The following is a 16,288-nucleotide window of genomic DNA, read 5'->3' as shown; positions in this document are numbered from 1 at the left end:
TTGATCATATCATCCATATGACTCGTGTTCAACCTTTCGGTTTCTGTTGTCCCAAGGCCATGTCTGTACATGCTAGGCTCATCAAGCAAACCCAAGTATTCTGCGTGTGCAAACATGGCTTACACCCGTTGTTTATGAACGTTGAGTCTATCACATCCGATCATCACGAGATGCTTCGAAACGACGAACTGTTGCAACGGTGCATACTAAGGGGAGAACACTTTATTATCTTGATATTAATGTGAGGGATCATCTTATAATGCTACCGTCGCGTTCTAAGCAAAATAAGATGCATAAAGGATTAACATCACATGCAATTCATATGTGATATGATATGGCACTTTAGTCTTTGCGCCTTCGATCTTCATCTCCAAAGCACGGACATGATCTCCATCATCAACGGGCATGATCTCCATCATCGTCGGCGTAGCGTCAAGGTCCATGGCTCTGTCTTCATGGTTGTTCACCTCATGTAGCAACTATTACAACTACTTTGAAAAACTACTCAACATGAAATTTAAAGACAACCATAAGGCTCCTGCCGGTTGCCACAATACAATAATGATCATCTCATACATATTCATCATCACATTATGGCCATATCACATCACCAAACCCTGCAAAAACAAGTTAGACGTCTCTAATTTGGTTTGCATATTTTACGTGGTTTAGGGTTTTCGAGTAAGATCCAATCTACCTACGAACATGAACCACAACGGTGATACTAGTGTTGTCAATAGAAAGAGTAAATTGAATCTTCACTATGGTGGGAGAGACAGACACCCGCAAAGCCACTTATGCAATACAAGTTGCATGTCGAAAGTGGAGCAAGTCTCATGAACGCGGTCATGTAAAGTTAGCTCGAGCCGCTTCATCCCACCATGCCACAAAGATGCAAAGTACTCGAACTAAAGACAACAAAGCATCAACGCCCACAAAAACAATTGTGTTCTACTCGTGCAACCAATCTATGCATAGACACGGCTCTGATACCACTGATGGGATTCGTAGCATAGAAAACAAAAAAATTTCCTACCACGAGAAGGATTGGATAGATTATACCTGTCATTTTTGTAGCAGCTCCTAGATTGTTCTTCTTTTCCTTCAGCTCCATAGCCTTGTCCATCACATTCTTGGATCTGTCAATTCTCTCACTCTGTCTGACAGGTTGCACAGGCCCCCATGCCACTTTCTGCTTCTTTCGAGCTCCTTGTGCTTCTCTGTTCCTCAGCAAACCATCAAAAGATGGCATGATATCCTCTGGCAGATGGAGTTGTTCTTCAGCAGCTTCTTTCATTCTCCCAGCAAAGGTCAACCCTTCTTCTTGCCAGAAACTAGTGACTTCAGATCTCACACCTTCATCAGCTACATTGTGATCCTCCCAGATGAACTGTCCATCTGTTCCTATGGCACCCTTCTCTAGCAACAACTTGTACACTTCACTTCCTGGTATCACTTCTGATGGGATTCGTAGCATAGAAAACAAAAAAATTCCAACCGCGAGAACGCAATCCAAGCCAAGATGCAATCTAGAAGACGGTAGCAACGAGGGGATGAACGAGACTAACCCTTGAAGATTTCCAAAGCCTACAAGAGGAGGCTCTCGTTGCTGCGGTAGACGATCACTTGCCGCTTTCAAAAGCGCGTAGAAGATCTTGACAGTGCCACAATCGGGCAGCACCTCCGTACTCGGTCACACGTTCGGTGTTGATGAAGACGACGTCCTTCTCCCCGTTCCAGCGGGCAGCGGAAGTAGTAGATCCTCCTCGGAATCCCGACAGCATGACGGCGTGGTGGCGGTGGTGGTGGAGAACTCCGGCAGGGCTTCGCCTAAGCGTATGCGGGAGAAGTGGTGGAGGAGGAGAGGCTAGGGTTTGGGGAGAGGGGGTGGCTAGGGCGCCGGCCATGGGCAGCCCTAGATGGTGCGGCCAAGAGTGGCTGCCCCCTCCCTCTTCTCCTCATTATATAGGTGGAAATCCCCAAGAGTTGTAGTCCAAGTCTTCGAATAAGACCCCAACAACAAAACCTCCCATAGGTGGGAAACCTACTCAAGGAGGGAGTCCTACCCAAGGTGGGACTCCCACCTTTCCTTTGGGTGGGGTGGCCGGCCACCTATGGTGGAGTCCACCTGGGACTCAACCCTTTAGGGTTTGGCTGGCCATGCAAGGTGGAGTCCCTCCGGGACTCCACTTTCCATGGTGATTTCTTCCGGACTTTTCTAGAACTTTCTAGAACCTGCCATAAATGCACCGGATCATTTCCAAACTTGGAATATGACTTCCTATATATGAATCTTATTCTCCGGACCATTCTGGACCTCCTCGTGATGTCTGATGACCCACAAGTATAGGGGATCGCAACAGTCTTCGAGGGAAGTAAAACCCAATTTATTGATTCGACACAAGGGGAGACAAAGAATACTTGAAAGCCTTAACAGCGGAGTTTTCAATTCAGCTGCACCTGGAAACAGACTAGCTCGCAAGAGTTTATCAGTAGTAACAGTTTTATAGCAGTAGCAGTAGTGAAATAACAGCAGTAGAGTAACAAAGACAGCAGTAGTGATTTTAGTAAACAGCAGGATTAAAATACTGTAGGCACGGGGCAGGATGAACGGGCGTTGCATGGATGAGAGAAACTCATGTAAGAGACAAGCAGGGCATGTGCAGATAATAATAAAACGGTATCCAAGTACTAATCAATCAATAGGCATGTGTTCCATATATAGTCGTACGTGCTCGCAATGAGAAACTTGCACAACATCTTTTGTCCTACCAGCCGGTGGCAGCCGGGCCTCTAGGGAAACTACTGGATATTAAGGTACTCCTTTTAATAGAGTACCGGAGCAAAGCATTAACACTCCGTGAACACATGTGATCCTCACATCACTACCATCCCCTCCGGTTGTCCCGATTTCTGTCACTTCGGGGCCATCGGTTCCGGACAGCGACATGTGTATACAACTTGCAGGTAAGATCAAAAACAAAGAATATCTTCATGAATCAATAACATGTTCAGATCTGAGATCATGGCACTCGGGCCCTAGTGACAAGCATTAAGCATAACAAGTTGCAACAATATCATAAAAGTAACATCTACGGATACTAGGCACTATGCCCTAACAATCTTATGACTATTACATGACCAATCTCATCCAATCCCTACCATCCCCTTCGGCCTACAGCGGGGGAATTACTCACACATGGATGGGGGAAACATGGCTGGTTGATGTAGAGGCGTTGGCGGTGATGGTGGCGATGATCTCCTCCAATTCCCCGTCCCGGCGGAGTGCCAGAACGGAGACTTCTGGCTCCCGCGACGGAGTTTCGCGATGTGGCGGCGTTCTGGAGGCTTTCTGGCGATTTCGACTTCTCCCCGTGCGTTTTTAGGTCGAAGGCAATTTATAGTCCGAAGGAGGGCGTCAGAGGCCGGCCGAGGGGGCCACACCATAGGGCCACGCGGCCCCCCTAGGCCGCGCCGCCTTGTGGTGTGGGGCCCTCGGGCCTCCACCTTATTTGTCCTTCTGGCTCCGTCAGTATTCTGGGAAAATAGGGCCTTCTGTCAAAATCCCGAGGTTTTTCCTGAAAGTTGGATTTCTGCACAAAAACGAGACACCAGAACAGTTCTGCTAAAAACAGCGTTAGTCCGTGTTAGTTGCATCCAAAATACACAAATTAGAGGCAAAACAACAGCAAAAGTGTTCGGGAAAGTAGATACGTTTTGGACGTATCAACTCCCCCCAAGCTTAGCTTATTGCTTGTCCTCAAGCAATTCAGTTAACAACTGAGCGATAAAAGAACTTTCACGAACACATTTGCTCATATGATGTATATATTCTCATGCTATGGCTAATACTCAAGCAGTTCATAATGAGATACATGCAAATAGGATCATCTAACAGCTATGTCAATCATGGAGAGGTACCAACAATTAATAATAAGCATCATGAATCATGTATATAAGCAGGATTGCAATGTTCATAAGAGAGTATGATAAAGTGGTATCTCGCTTGCCTGTATTTGATTGGCAAAACATAAATGCCCGGGCACCTCTAGAGTTCATAGAAAGACTAGAAGTAGTGATTGTCAAAGATAGAAGCATCAAAGTTATACCACAATCAATCATATTTTGGGACAAGCATATTATACTAAGAATGACAGTTGTGCTCTCAAGATAGTGCTCAAAGAAATAACGGAGACACAACGTAAAAGTAAAAGATTGACCCTTCGCAGAGGGAAGCAGGGATTAACATGCGCTAGAGCTTTTCATTTTTTTAAAACAGGAGTAAAATTATTTTGAGAGGTGTTTGTTGTTGTCAACGAATGGTAATGGGTACACCAACTACCTCGCCAACCGGACTCCCAAGAGCGGCTCCCATGAATTATTTGCATATTTATGTGGCACTCCTTCCAACCTTTCTTTCACAAACCATGGCTAACCGAATCCTCGGGTGCCTGCCAACAATCACATGCCATGAAGGAGTGCCTTTTTATTTTAGTTTTATTATGATGATGACACTCCCCCCAACCTTTGCTTACACAAGCCATGGCTAACCGAATCCTTCGGGTGCCGTCCAACAATCACAAACCATGGAGGAGTGTCTATTTAAGTTAATTAATTCGGGACTGGGAATCCCATTGCCAGCTCTTTTTGCAAAATTATTGGATAAGCGGATGTGCCACTAGTCCATATGAGAGTCCGTCAAAAGTAAATGACAAGGTTGAAAGCTAAACACCACATACTTCCTCATGAGCTATGAAACATAAACACAAATTGAGAAATATTTTGAAGGTTTTAAAGGTAGCGCATGAGAATTTACTTGGAATGGTTTGAAATGCCATGCATAGGTATTTATGGTGGACACTTTGGAACAACTTGGTTTTCAGGTGTTTGGAAGCACGAGCAGCGTTCCCGCTCAGTACAAGTGAAGGCTAGCAAAAGACTAGGGAGCGACAAATCAAGAGAGCAATAACTGTCATAATCATGCTTGCGGCAAAATAAATTAACTGAGGCATAAAAGTGATACAAGAACTCTGAAGCAATGTAAATCATTGAGGCTTAATTGACTCTTGTTCAGTCATATGCATGCGTGAGCATGTGCCAAGTCGATATAAATGAATTATTCAGAGGAGGATACCTCAATATCATACCTACTTATGAATAAAACAATGCAAGCAAACATCCATGACATGCTACTCATATTAATAAATTGGAGTTAAACATGAGAGATCATGAACTACTAGACTTTCTCAAATGACATATACCTCACATGAACCAACTAAGCATGCTCACATGGATGAGTATATGTACAAAAATGAAAACAAATAGAGTTCATACCAGCCTCTCACCACAATCCAATTGTCGTAGATCGTCATTATTGCCTTTTCACTTGTGTAGCTTGGATAATATGAAATGAAAACCACGCTCCAGCCACCGAAGACCATTGAACTCATAAAGAACTTTACAAAATCAAAGAAGAACAGCAAATATTTTTGGTGTTTTCGAATTTGAGAACAAGAACAAAAGGAAACAAACAAACAAAGCAAAATCTTTTTGGGTTTTCTTATAGCAAACTGGCAATAGCAAATAAAACGAAACAAATGCAAGAAACCAAGATAAACAAATGGTGAAGAGAAACAGCAGAAATATTTTTGGTCTTTTTGTGTTTTAAGAAAGAAACAAAGCAAGAACAAGAAAATGAAAACTAAAAGAAACACAGAAAAGCGAGATGGCAGAAATCTGCCAAAACCTGACAGCAGTACAGAAATCGATTTTTACAAAAATCTTACGTTGCTCAGCTCGAAAAGTGTTCAACTAATGAAAGTTATATAACAACCTGGGGAACCTGCACAAAAATTGGCAGCTCAAAATAACGTTCTGGCTGTGCGCACAAATTTTTCTAGTAACAGTCCAGAATCTGTTTTCAGGCAGCACTTCCCCAAATATCATCTCCCTCTCATTAGAAAACCACTCAAAGAGACTAAACAAGTATGTACAAGTATCCAGCAACCATAATATGCAAAGAATGAGTGATGTCGGTATACCTCCCCCCAAGCTTAGGCTTTTGGCCTAAGTGGAGTTCAATCCCATCGAGGGTCGCTGTTCCTCGCCGGTGGATAATTCATGGCGTAGTCATAGTAAAGTTCCTGTGCAGAAGAAAAGCGTGGAGGCTCCATATGCCCAACATGTTGCTGCGAGGAACTTGCCGCATCGGACGATGAGTCAAGATGTTCCTCGGCCTCCTCCGTGTTGTCTCTTGCATGATGGCCTCCTCCCTCTATGTGTGCATTCAGTGCACCTTCTGTGACCGACCAATCTTCCCTAGAATCAAGGTTAAACAGAACAGGCGCAGGCAATCTTACTAGTTTCTCAGTTTTCTTAGTTATTCTCCAGACTTTCTTATAAAATGTCATCTTGTAAAACAGGTTACCCAAGTTGGAGGAGTCACATACCGAAGAGCAAATGTGCCAAATCTCAGACAGAAATCTGGGCTGAGCAAAGAGATCGAGAAATCTGGAGTTCTTGAGCAAAAACGCGAGTGAGAGGAACCTGGTGCGAGTTTTTTCGGGAGAGAGAAGATGCTGGGAGAAAGAGATGAAGTAGTGGGGCAAGGAGGGGCCCACACCACAGGGTGGCGCGCCCCCCTCCTTGGCCGCGCCGGCCTGTGGTGTGGCACCCTGGGGTGCCCCACAGGTCATCCTCTGGTGCTCCCAGGTGCCTCTTCAAAAAATAGGACCAACGGTATAATTTTTGTGAATTTTTGAAAACTTTGAAAAATGCACATTTCTGGGTATTAAGTTTATTATTACTGGCCAGGAAAAATTTTGAAATCTCTAATTAACTAAGGAACTTTGCAAATTAAAAGTGCTACAGCAACTAGAGCAAGTGGAGGAAGAAAGAGATGTTGTTTACCTCCTCTATGCATATAAAAAGTATTTGTTAACAAGGTTGATCAAGTCTTGCCACCAAATAAATTTTACATAGCATAAGAAGAAATAAACCTCAAATCAATCATGTTACCTTGAATTGTATTGACATGGATCCAATCACGAGAGTTTGATATTCTTCTTTAGGCTCATATATAGGACAATCAATAGTTCCCACTTTGATAGTTCTCACATTAGAAATAGTATTAACTCCACACGCTTTCTCAATCCTCTTGGGAAAATAAACGGTATGCTCCCTATCATCAATATTGAAAGTAACCTTTCCTTTATTGCAATCAAAAACAGCCCCTGCGGTGTTAAGAAAAGGTCTCCCAAGAATAATAGACATATTATCATCTTCAGGCATTTCCAACACAACAAAATCAGTTAATATCAAGCAGTTATTAGTAACTTGAACAGGAACATCCTCACATATACCAACAGGAATAGCAGTAGATTTATCAGCCATTTGCAAAGATATATCAGTAGGTATCAACTTATCTAAGTAAAGTCTCTTGTAAAGAGAAAAAGGCATAACACTAACACCCGCTCCCAAATCACATAGAGCAGTTTTAACATAATTATTCTTAATAGAACAAGGAATAGTCGGTATACCTGGGTCGCCCAACTTCTTTGGAACTTTGCCATTGAAAGAGTAATTAGCAAGCATAGTGGAAATTTCCTCATTGGGGATTTTCCTTTTGTTAGTAACAATATCTTTCATATACTTTGAATAAGGAGGCAATTTAATAGCATCAGTCAAAGGGATTTGCAAGAATAAAGGTTTCATCCAATCACAAAATTTATTATAGTGTTCTTCTTCCTTTGATTTTAGTTTCTTAGCAGGAAAGGGCATTTGCTTTTGAACCCAAGGTTCTCTTTCATTACCATGTTTCTCAGCAATAAAATCTTCTTTAGTATACTTTTTATTTTTAGCATGCTTTTCAGGTTCTTCTTCAACCTCTTCTTTATCAGGAGTATCATTCTTATCATTATCTTTATCATGTTCATTACCACTTTCAGTTTCAGCATCGTAAATAGAAATGCTATTAGGATCATTAACAGGTTCAGAGGATTCTACAACATTCTTATGTTTCTTTTTCTTTTTCTTAGATGGAGCACTAGTTTTAGTTCGTTGAGAATCTTGTTCAACTCTTTTGGGATGTCCCTCAGGATATAAAGGATCCTGAGTAGAAACACCGCCTCTAGTTGTTACTTCATAAGCATGTTTTTCTTTAGAATTATTTCCCAACAAGTCATTTTGCACTTTAGTGAGTTGATCAATTTGAGTTTGAACCATATGAAAATGTTTAACAAGCATCTTAACATCATTGGAGGTTCTCTCCACAATATCATGCAATTCACTAATAGCTTGAGAATTTTCCATTAGATGATTCTCTACTCTCATATTAAAATTTTCTTGCTTAACAATATAATTATCAAACTCATCTAAGCATTGCGCAGGAGGTTTTGAATACGGAATATCTTCCCTAGTAAATCGCTGAAGGGAATTTACCTCAATCATGGATGAAGGGGGAATTATCTCACATATATCTTCTATGGGAGGAAGATTCTTCACATCTTCAGATTTAATACCTTTCTCCTTGAGAGACTTCTTGGCTTCCCTCATATCTTCATCATTCAATTTAATTAAACCCCTCTTCTTTAATATTGGCGTTGGAGTTGGTTCAGGCATAGTCCAATCATCATGATTCCGGCCTATTTTAGCCAATAATTCTTCAGCGTCGTCTGGAGTTCTTTTCCTGAAAACACAACCAGCACAACTATCCAGGTATGCCCTAGACTCAATGGTTAGTCCACTATAAAATATATCAAGTAAATCATGCTTTTCCAAATCATGGTCAGGCCGAGCTCTAATAAGAGAGCAAAATCTCGCCGAAGCCTCAGGCAATTTCTCTCCATCTCCCTGGTCAAAATTATAGATTCTCTGCAAAGCAATATGTTGAGCACTAGCAGGAAAGTATTTTCGGAAGAAAACATCAAGCAATTCTTTTGGACTTTTAATAGAATTAGGTGGCAAACTATTATACCAAGTTTTAGCGTCATCCTTTAATGAGAATGGAAAGATTTTAGCAACAAAGTAAGTACGCTTCTTAACATCATCAGAAAACAAGCTACTCGAGTAGATAGCTCAATCATGTGTTCAACGACACTTTCTTTTTCAGTACCACAAAAGGGTGTTTTCTCAACAATAGCTATATGAGATAAATCAAGAGAAAAATCATAATCTTTATCCTTAATGTTTATAGGAGATGTGGCAAACTTAGGATCGGAGACAATTTATATCTAACGGCATGTTACGCAAGCAACTTTTTAATTTTTCTTGCATCAGTAGTAGCATTGCATTTTTCAATAAAATCATCATCAAGTTCCACATAATCTTCATCAAGATCATCACTAGAGTATTCAACAGACTCAGGTGAATTAACAGGTGTAACAGCATTTTCATTAGGAGTTTCAGTATTTTCAATTTGTCTAGACCTAGCAATTTTAGCATCTAGAAAAGATCCCAATGAACCACTATCATCAAGCACAGCAGAAATATTATCAATATTATGAGAGTTTTCAGATTCAGCAGAAGTACCCGCATGTGAAGCATGTGGCGGTGAAACAAGTTTATCAATCACAGATGGTGAATCAAGAGCAGCAGAGGTACTCAGAGTTGTACCTTTTCTTGTAGTGGATGGTAATATGGCGACTTTAGTATCGCGAGGTTTACCCATGATGGAGAATTTGCAGCGAACAATATCAATCCAAGTGAACTTCCAAATAAAGCTATGCTCCCCGGCAACGGCGCCAGAAAATAGTCTTGATGACCCACAAGTATAGGGGATCGCAACAGTCTTCGAGGGAAGTAAAACCCAATTTATTGATTCGACACAAGGGGAGACAAAGAATACTTGAAAGCCTTAACAGCGGAGTTGTCAATTCAGCTGCACCTGGAAACAGACTAGCTCGCAAGAGTTTATCAAGAGGTAACAGCTTTATAGCAAGAGATAGTGAAATAACAACAGCAGAGTAACAAAGACAAGAGTAGTGATTATAGTAAACAGCAGGATTAAAATACTGTAGGCACGGGGACGGATGAACGGGCGTTGCATGGATGAGAGAAACTCATGTAACAGTCAAGCAGGGCATTTGCAGATAATAATAAAACGGTATCCAAGTACTAATCAATCAATAGGCATGTGTTCCATATATAGTCGTACGTGCTCGCAATGAGAAACTTGCACAACATCTTTTGTCCTACCAGCCGGTGGCAGCCGGGCCTCTAGGGAAACTACTGGATATTAAGGTACTCCTTTTAATAGAGTACCGGAGCAAAGCATTAACACTCCGTGAACACATGTGATCCTCACATCACTACCATCCCCTCCGGTTGTCCCGATTTCTGTCACTTCGGGGCCATCGGTTCCGGACAGCGACATGTGTATACAACTTGCAGGTAAGATCAAAAACAACGAATATCTTCATGAATCAATAACATGTTCAGATCTGAGATCATGGCACTCGGGCCCTAGTGACAAGCATTAAGCATAACAAGTTGCAACAATATCATAAAAGTAACATCTACGGATACTAGGCACTATGCCCTAACAATCTTATGACTATTACATGACCAATCTCATCCAATCCCTACCATCCCCTTCGGCCTACAGCGGGGGAATTACTCACACATAGATGGGGGAAACATGGCTGGTTGATGTAGAGGCGTTGGCGGTGATGGTGGCGATAATCTCCTCCAATTCCCCGTCCCGGCGGAGTGCCAGAACGGAGACTTCTGGCTCCCGCGACGGAGTTTCGCGATGTGGCGGCGTTCTGGAGGCTTTCTGGCGATTTCGACTTCTCCCCGTGCGTTTTTAGGTCGAAGGCAATTTATAGTCCGAAGGAGGGCATCAGAGGCCGGCCGAGGGGGCCACACCATAGGGCCGCGCGGGCCCCCCCTAGGCCGCGCCGCCTTGTGGTGTGGGGCCCTCGGGCCTCCACCTTATTTGTCCTTCTGGCTCCGTCAGTATTCTGGGAAAATAGGGCCTTCTGTCAAAATCCCGAGGTTTTTCCTGAAAGTTGGATTTCTGCACAAAAACGAGACACCAGAACATTTCTGCTAAAAACAGCGTTAGTCCGTGTTAGTTGCATCCAAAATACACAAATTAGAGGCAAAACAACAGCAAAAGTGTTCGGGAAAGTAGATACGTTTTGGACGTATCAATGTCCTGGATCCCATCCGCGACTCCGAACAAAACTTCGAACTTCATTCCTTATTTCATATCTACTTAAACGACATCAAACCTTAAGTGTGTCACCCTACGATTCGCGAACTATGTAGACATGGTTGAGACCTCTCTCCGACCAATAACCAATAGCGGGATCTGGAGATCCATAATGGCTCCCACATATTCAACGATGACTTAATGATCGAATGAACCATTCACATACGATACCAATTCCCTTTGTCACGCGATATTTTACTTGTCCGAGGTTTGATCATCGGTATCTCTATACCTTGTTCAACCTCGTCTCCTGACAAGTACTCTTTACTCGTACCGTGGTATGTGGTCTTTTATGAACTATTCATATGCTTGCAAGCTATTTAGACGACATTCCACCGAGAGGGCCCAGAGTATATCTATCCGTCATCGGGATGGACAAATCCCACTGTTGATCCATATGCCTCAACTCATACTTTCCGGATACTTAATCCCACCTTTATAACCACCCATTTACGCAGTGGCATTTGATGTAATCAAAGTACCTTTCCGGTATAAGTGATTTACATGATCTCATGGTCGAAAGGACTAGGTAACTATGTATCGAAAAGCTTATAGCAAATAACTTAATGACGTGATCTTATGATACGCTTAATTGGGTGTGTCCATTACATCATTCACATAATGACATAACCTTGTTATTAATAACATCCAATGTTCATGATCATGAAACTATGATCATCTATTAATCAACAAGCTAGTTATACAAGAGGCTTACTAGGGACTCCTTGTTGTTCACATAACACACATGTATCAATGTTTCGGTTAATACAATTATAGCATGGTATGTAAACATTATCATAAACACAAAGATATATTATAATAACCATTTTATTATTGCCTCTTGGGCATATCTCCAACAACTTCTTCCACAGCTGTATCTCCCACATTAGTTGTGACTTTTCTCCCATGAGTGCCAAAGCCAGGTTCCACATGTTGATTTGAGCCTCCACTGGATTGTGAGTTTGTGTTATTCCTATTTTCTTCATATCTTCCATTAGTGTCCATACCATTAGTTTCAGAGCCAGGTCCACCTCCTGCATTACTGCCATCTTGTCCTGTAACTACATCTCTCTGAACCCCAAGTGCATTAGGAATCTCAGCAGTAAATTGCAGCTGAAAGAGTTTCCCATGGAAGTTAAACAACCTACCAGCAATGATTTTGTTGGGATCTATACAAAGGATTTCCACTAACAATCTCTGCACAGTTTCCGAAGATGCTTTGCCAGTCCACTTTCTTCAGCAAGCCACAGACTGAGACAACTTAGTTAATGATATTCCACTCACACCATGGAGGAAGCAGGTCCCTAACTTGAATCCAAGTCTCAGCCAGAATCTCAACAGGTTCTGGGTCATCAAACCACTTGGTGACTGAAACTGTAACTCCTTCCTTAGCTAATCGAAACCTGGGGTATTCAATCACTTGTTCCACAGGGATATGGGGAGAGAATTTCACCAAGTATGACCAATCACCAAGTTCTCTAATTTGCCATGGCCAATTTATCTTGTAGATGTTGGAGAACTCCCTAGCTAGATCCTCTCTGCTGAGAATATACAATTTTTAAAATTTTCCCTTGCGATCTGAATTGCACTACGGTTCATCTCACTGACCTGATCACCAATTCTGCACCTCGGATATATATGGGAGCTAAAATATGGTGTTGCATCAAACAGGCCTAGATATACACACCCAAGGGCAAGTGTGTCATTTTTATCCCGCGCCCACGGAGTGAGCCTCTCTCCCTCACAACGGCAGCAAATACCATGAGCCAGTGAGCCACCTGTTGGGCCCACCTGTCAACGTCGTCCTCACCCTCCGTAAACGCCTCGACCCACTATGCCACGTACCATACGTCCACCACGTCATGCACCTCTTCTCTAGCTCGTCTATAAAACCTCGAGAGAAAGCTAACAAATCAGTCCCGCATTTTCCTCCTCCGCTCGCTGGACATGGCCTCCTCCGGTGAACCGCCGCTGCGCCGACAGTAGCACGACGCTCACACACTTCCTCTCGTTCTATCGACACGTGGTATTCGCGCCCCATTCTTGTAGTGACAAGTGAGGTGGTTGGGTGAGGTGGGTGGCAGGGGTGCGTCGCTGCAGGCGTTGCGACTGATGCCGTTGCCGTTCCAGCTGAGGAACCACCACGGTCACGCCGTGATGGAGCACAGGCCGCCGCCGCCGCCGGCCGCTAGGGTGTCGGTGTTCCGGAGGCTGCTGGTGCGGGTGTCCTCGGCGGAGCGGGTGCAGGCCGGGGACGGCAAGGACGAGAAGCCACCGGACACAGAGGTGGGATCGTTGGGGCTGGACCGCATGGTTCTAAGCTTCATGGAGGACGCGGCCGCCGTGGACTCGCGACCACCCCAGCGCGGGCGCTGCAACTGCTTCAACGGGAGCGGCCACCACGACAGCAGCGACGACGAGGCGTTCGACTTCCTCCCCTCCGGCCACTCCGCCCCCTCCTCGGCCTCCAAGGCCCTCGCCGGAGACACCTTGGAGGCTCTAAAGGTACAACCTTCTCCGGAGTAGTCACGAACCACGCCACTTCCGGTATTAATTGCTCGTCGGAGTTGATTGAAAACCAAGGACTCGTCCTCTTTTTTTTATTTTGGTCACAGGGTTTGGTGCAGAGCGCGAGCGTGGCGGAGCGGAACCTCCTCGCCGACGCGTCCAGGATAGCCGAGCGGTGCCGCAAGGGCGGCAAGAAAAAGGCCGACGTTCGCCGCGCCGTCGCCGATGGCCTCAGAGCCCTCGGCCACGACGCCGGCGTCTGCAAGTCGCGCTGGGACAAGACGCCCTCCTTCCCCGCAGGTAAACCAGCCACCATCGCCTAACGCAGTCGGACTCACTGGCGCACTCCGCTTAAGAAAGATCATCGTCACTGACGCTCCACCGGCCGTATGCAGGGGAGCACGAGTACATCGACGCGGTGCTGGGGGAGACGTCGACGGCGAGGCTGATCGTGGAGGTGGACTTTCGGTCGGAGTTCGAGGTGGCGCGCTCGACCAAGGCGTACCGTGCGGTGCTGCAGACGCTGCCGTCGCTCTTCGTCGGGACACCGGGCCGCCTGGGGCAGATCGTGGCCGTAGCCGCCGAGGCCGCGCGGCAGAGCCTCAAGAAGAAGGGCCTCCACTTCCCGCCCTGGCGCAAGCCCGAGTACATGCGCGCCAAGTGGCTCTCCCCCCACGTCCGCTGCTCCGACGACAACAAGCCGCCGTCCCCGACGCCGGTGTCCGCCGCGAGCTTCACCGGCGAGTTCGAGCTGCGGTTTGACCGGAAGACGAAGGGGCACGAATCTTCCCCCGCCCGCGACGAGGACGGTAGCATCGTGGAGCAGAAGATCACGGTGGTGGTGTCGCCGTCGCCGTGGCGCCCGGTGGGGCCGGAGGCGAGGAAGAAGAGGCCCATCGCCGGGCTCGCCTCCGTGCTCTGAGCTAAGCGGCAGTTGAATAGCTACCGATTACCGATAGTTCCTAGTACTCCAACTCCGATCCGTTACTAGCTTAGCACAAGACAAGAGCTCTCTCTCTCCCTCTCCAATTTTCTCTGTTTTCCTCTTGGTTTCTTGATCCGTCCGAGGTCTAGCTCTTGGCGTTTTCGCAGTTTGTCCGGTTTTCTGGACAAGAGAAAAACGCCTATTTTCCCTTTTCATTAGCAACTTTTCTGGTTTCCACAATTGGGGAGAGCTAGGAATAGTCTAGCAGTTTTTTGTTAGTATGAGTGTATTCCTCGCCCCTTTTTATTGAGAAAAATGTAGTCAGTCCATTAGGAATTACAAGGATTAAGGGGATTCGGAGAATTTTAGAAGTACAAGAATAAGAAAAACACACGAATAGTATGTCATGACATGCTAAATCCTACATGAATAAAAAAACAGAAATTAGCTGCAGAGTCCGTTTGGTTGTATCATAGAAAACACATTGGAAAATTTTAAAAATTGAATACATGTCATAGTTGTTATAGACATATAGAATTTTTTTCAAGAGGTCTAACCTGTTGATGAAATTCTATAAGATTGTAGTATAGAAAAAAATTCATAGAAATTATGGAGAGTTCAATCCTTTGAATCAGATGGCTTATATAGAAAGAAAAAATTGTGGGTAAGAATCCTATAAATTTCTTTTAGAAATCTTTTAATCAAAGAAGTTATAAGTGGTTTTTAACTTTTTATACTATTAGAAATTAAGATCTATCTTTTATTGTCTTCACTTGTTTAATGCATGTTTTTTTCTCTTTTCTCTCTTGCATGTACAACTATTGTTGCATACAATAATTTGAAGAGAAGTTATGAATTTTCTTGGTCTTACTGAACTAGTTCTCTAACATTAGTAATTTCTAGCGGAGGGAGTAGTACCATGCTATGACGGAGCATGAGGTGCAAGATTCACCACCCTTAATAACTTACCCCTCCATTCGTAAATAAGTTTATATTTTCTTTTTTAAGTTAACATTTTTAATTTTAATTAAAACACAAAAATAGCAACATATGTGATATTAAATTAATATGTTATTAAACTGTATATCAAGATAAATCTAGCGATCTTAATTTAGTGACCTATCTACAATTTTCTACTTCCTCTGGATCCATTTAAAGTCACACAAGTAGTTTAAAAAAAATACTTCAACCAATATTTCGATCTAAAATATGAATTATATGTCATAAAAATTATATTATTAGGAACCTTTTTAGCTTTTATAGACATACATATTTACATTTTATTGAACAAATTAATGATCAAAGTTAGTCTAAAAAATGTTTGCGTGCATATTAAACTGTACCAGAGGGATATGAAGTTGATTAAAGTTAATAAACTTTAACTTAAAACATGTTGAAATGTACAAAAACTGAGGGAGTATATAAATTGCTGGAGTGAAATCTGATCTGCTGAGAACCAACCTAAGGTTGGGTGGTTAGGAGGGTGGTTGTACCCCCAGCCCACCAGAGTTCAAACCACAGGTTTGACATCTGTGTGTCTCATAAAGACGGAATATTCATTCAGTGGGAGGCGACGTTCCCGTCGACAGCGAGGCGCCTGTGGTGACTTCGTCAATTTCAAGATCCAATCCGCCGGCTCA

At 43.7% G+C, this 16,288-nt stretch overlaps 1 protein-coding gene across 1 annotated transcript; it reads left to right on the top strand.

Annotated features, from left to right (window-relative positions):
* The first annotated feature begins 13,130 nt into the window (after window positions 1-13,130).
* LOC127322088 (uncharacterized) lies at window positions 13,131-14,984 on the top strand. The gene is made up of 3 exons (XM_051351045.2): window positions 13,131-13,720; window positions 13,831-14,023; window positions 14,119-14,984. Exons 1-3 carry the CDS (start codon window positions 13,328-13,330, stop codon window positions 14,643-14,645), a joined length of 1,113 nt encoding a protein of 370 aa, XP_051207005.1. The 5' UTR covers window positions 13,131-13,327; the 3' UTR covers window positions 14,646-14,984.
* The last annotated feature ends 1,304 nt before the right edge of the window (window positions 14,985-16,288 follow it).

The sequence above is a fragment of the Lolium perenne genome, chromosome 2 (genome assembly GCF_019359855.2).
Source record: "Lolium perenne isolate Kyuss_39 chromosome 2, Kyuss_2.0, whole genome shotgun sequence".
Taxonomy (NCBI): Eukaryota; Viridiplantae; Streptophyta; class Magnoliopsida; order Poales; family Poaceae; genus Lolium; species Lolium perenne.
This window is presented reverse-complemented; position numbering and strand designations above follow the sequence as displayed.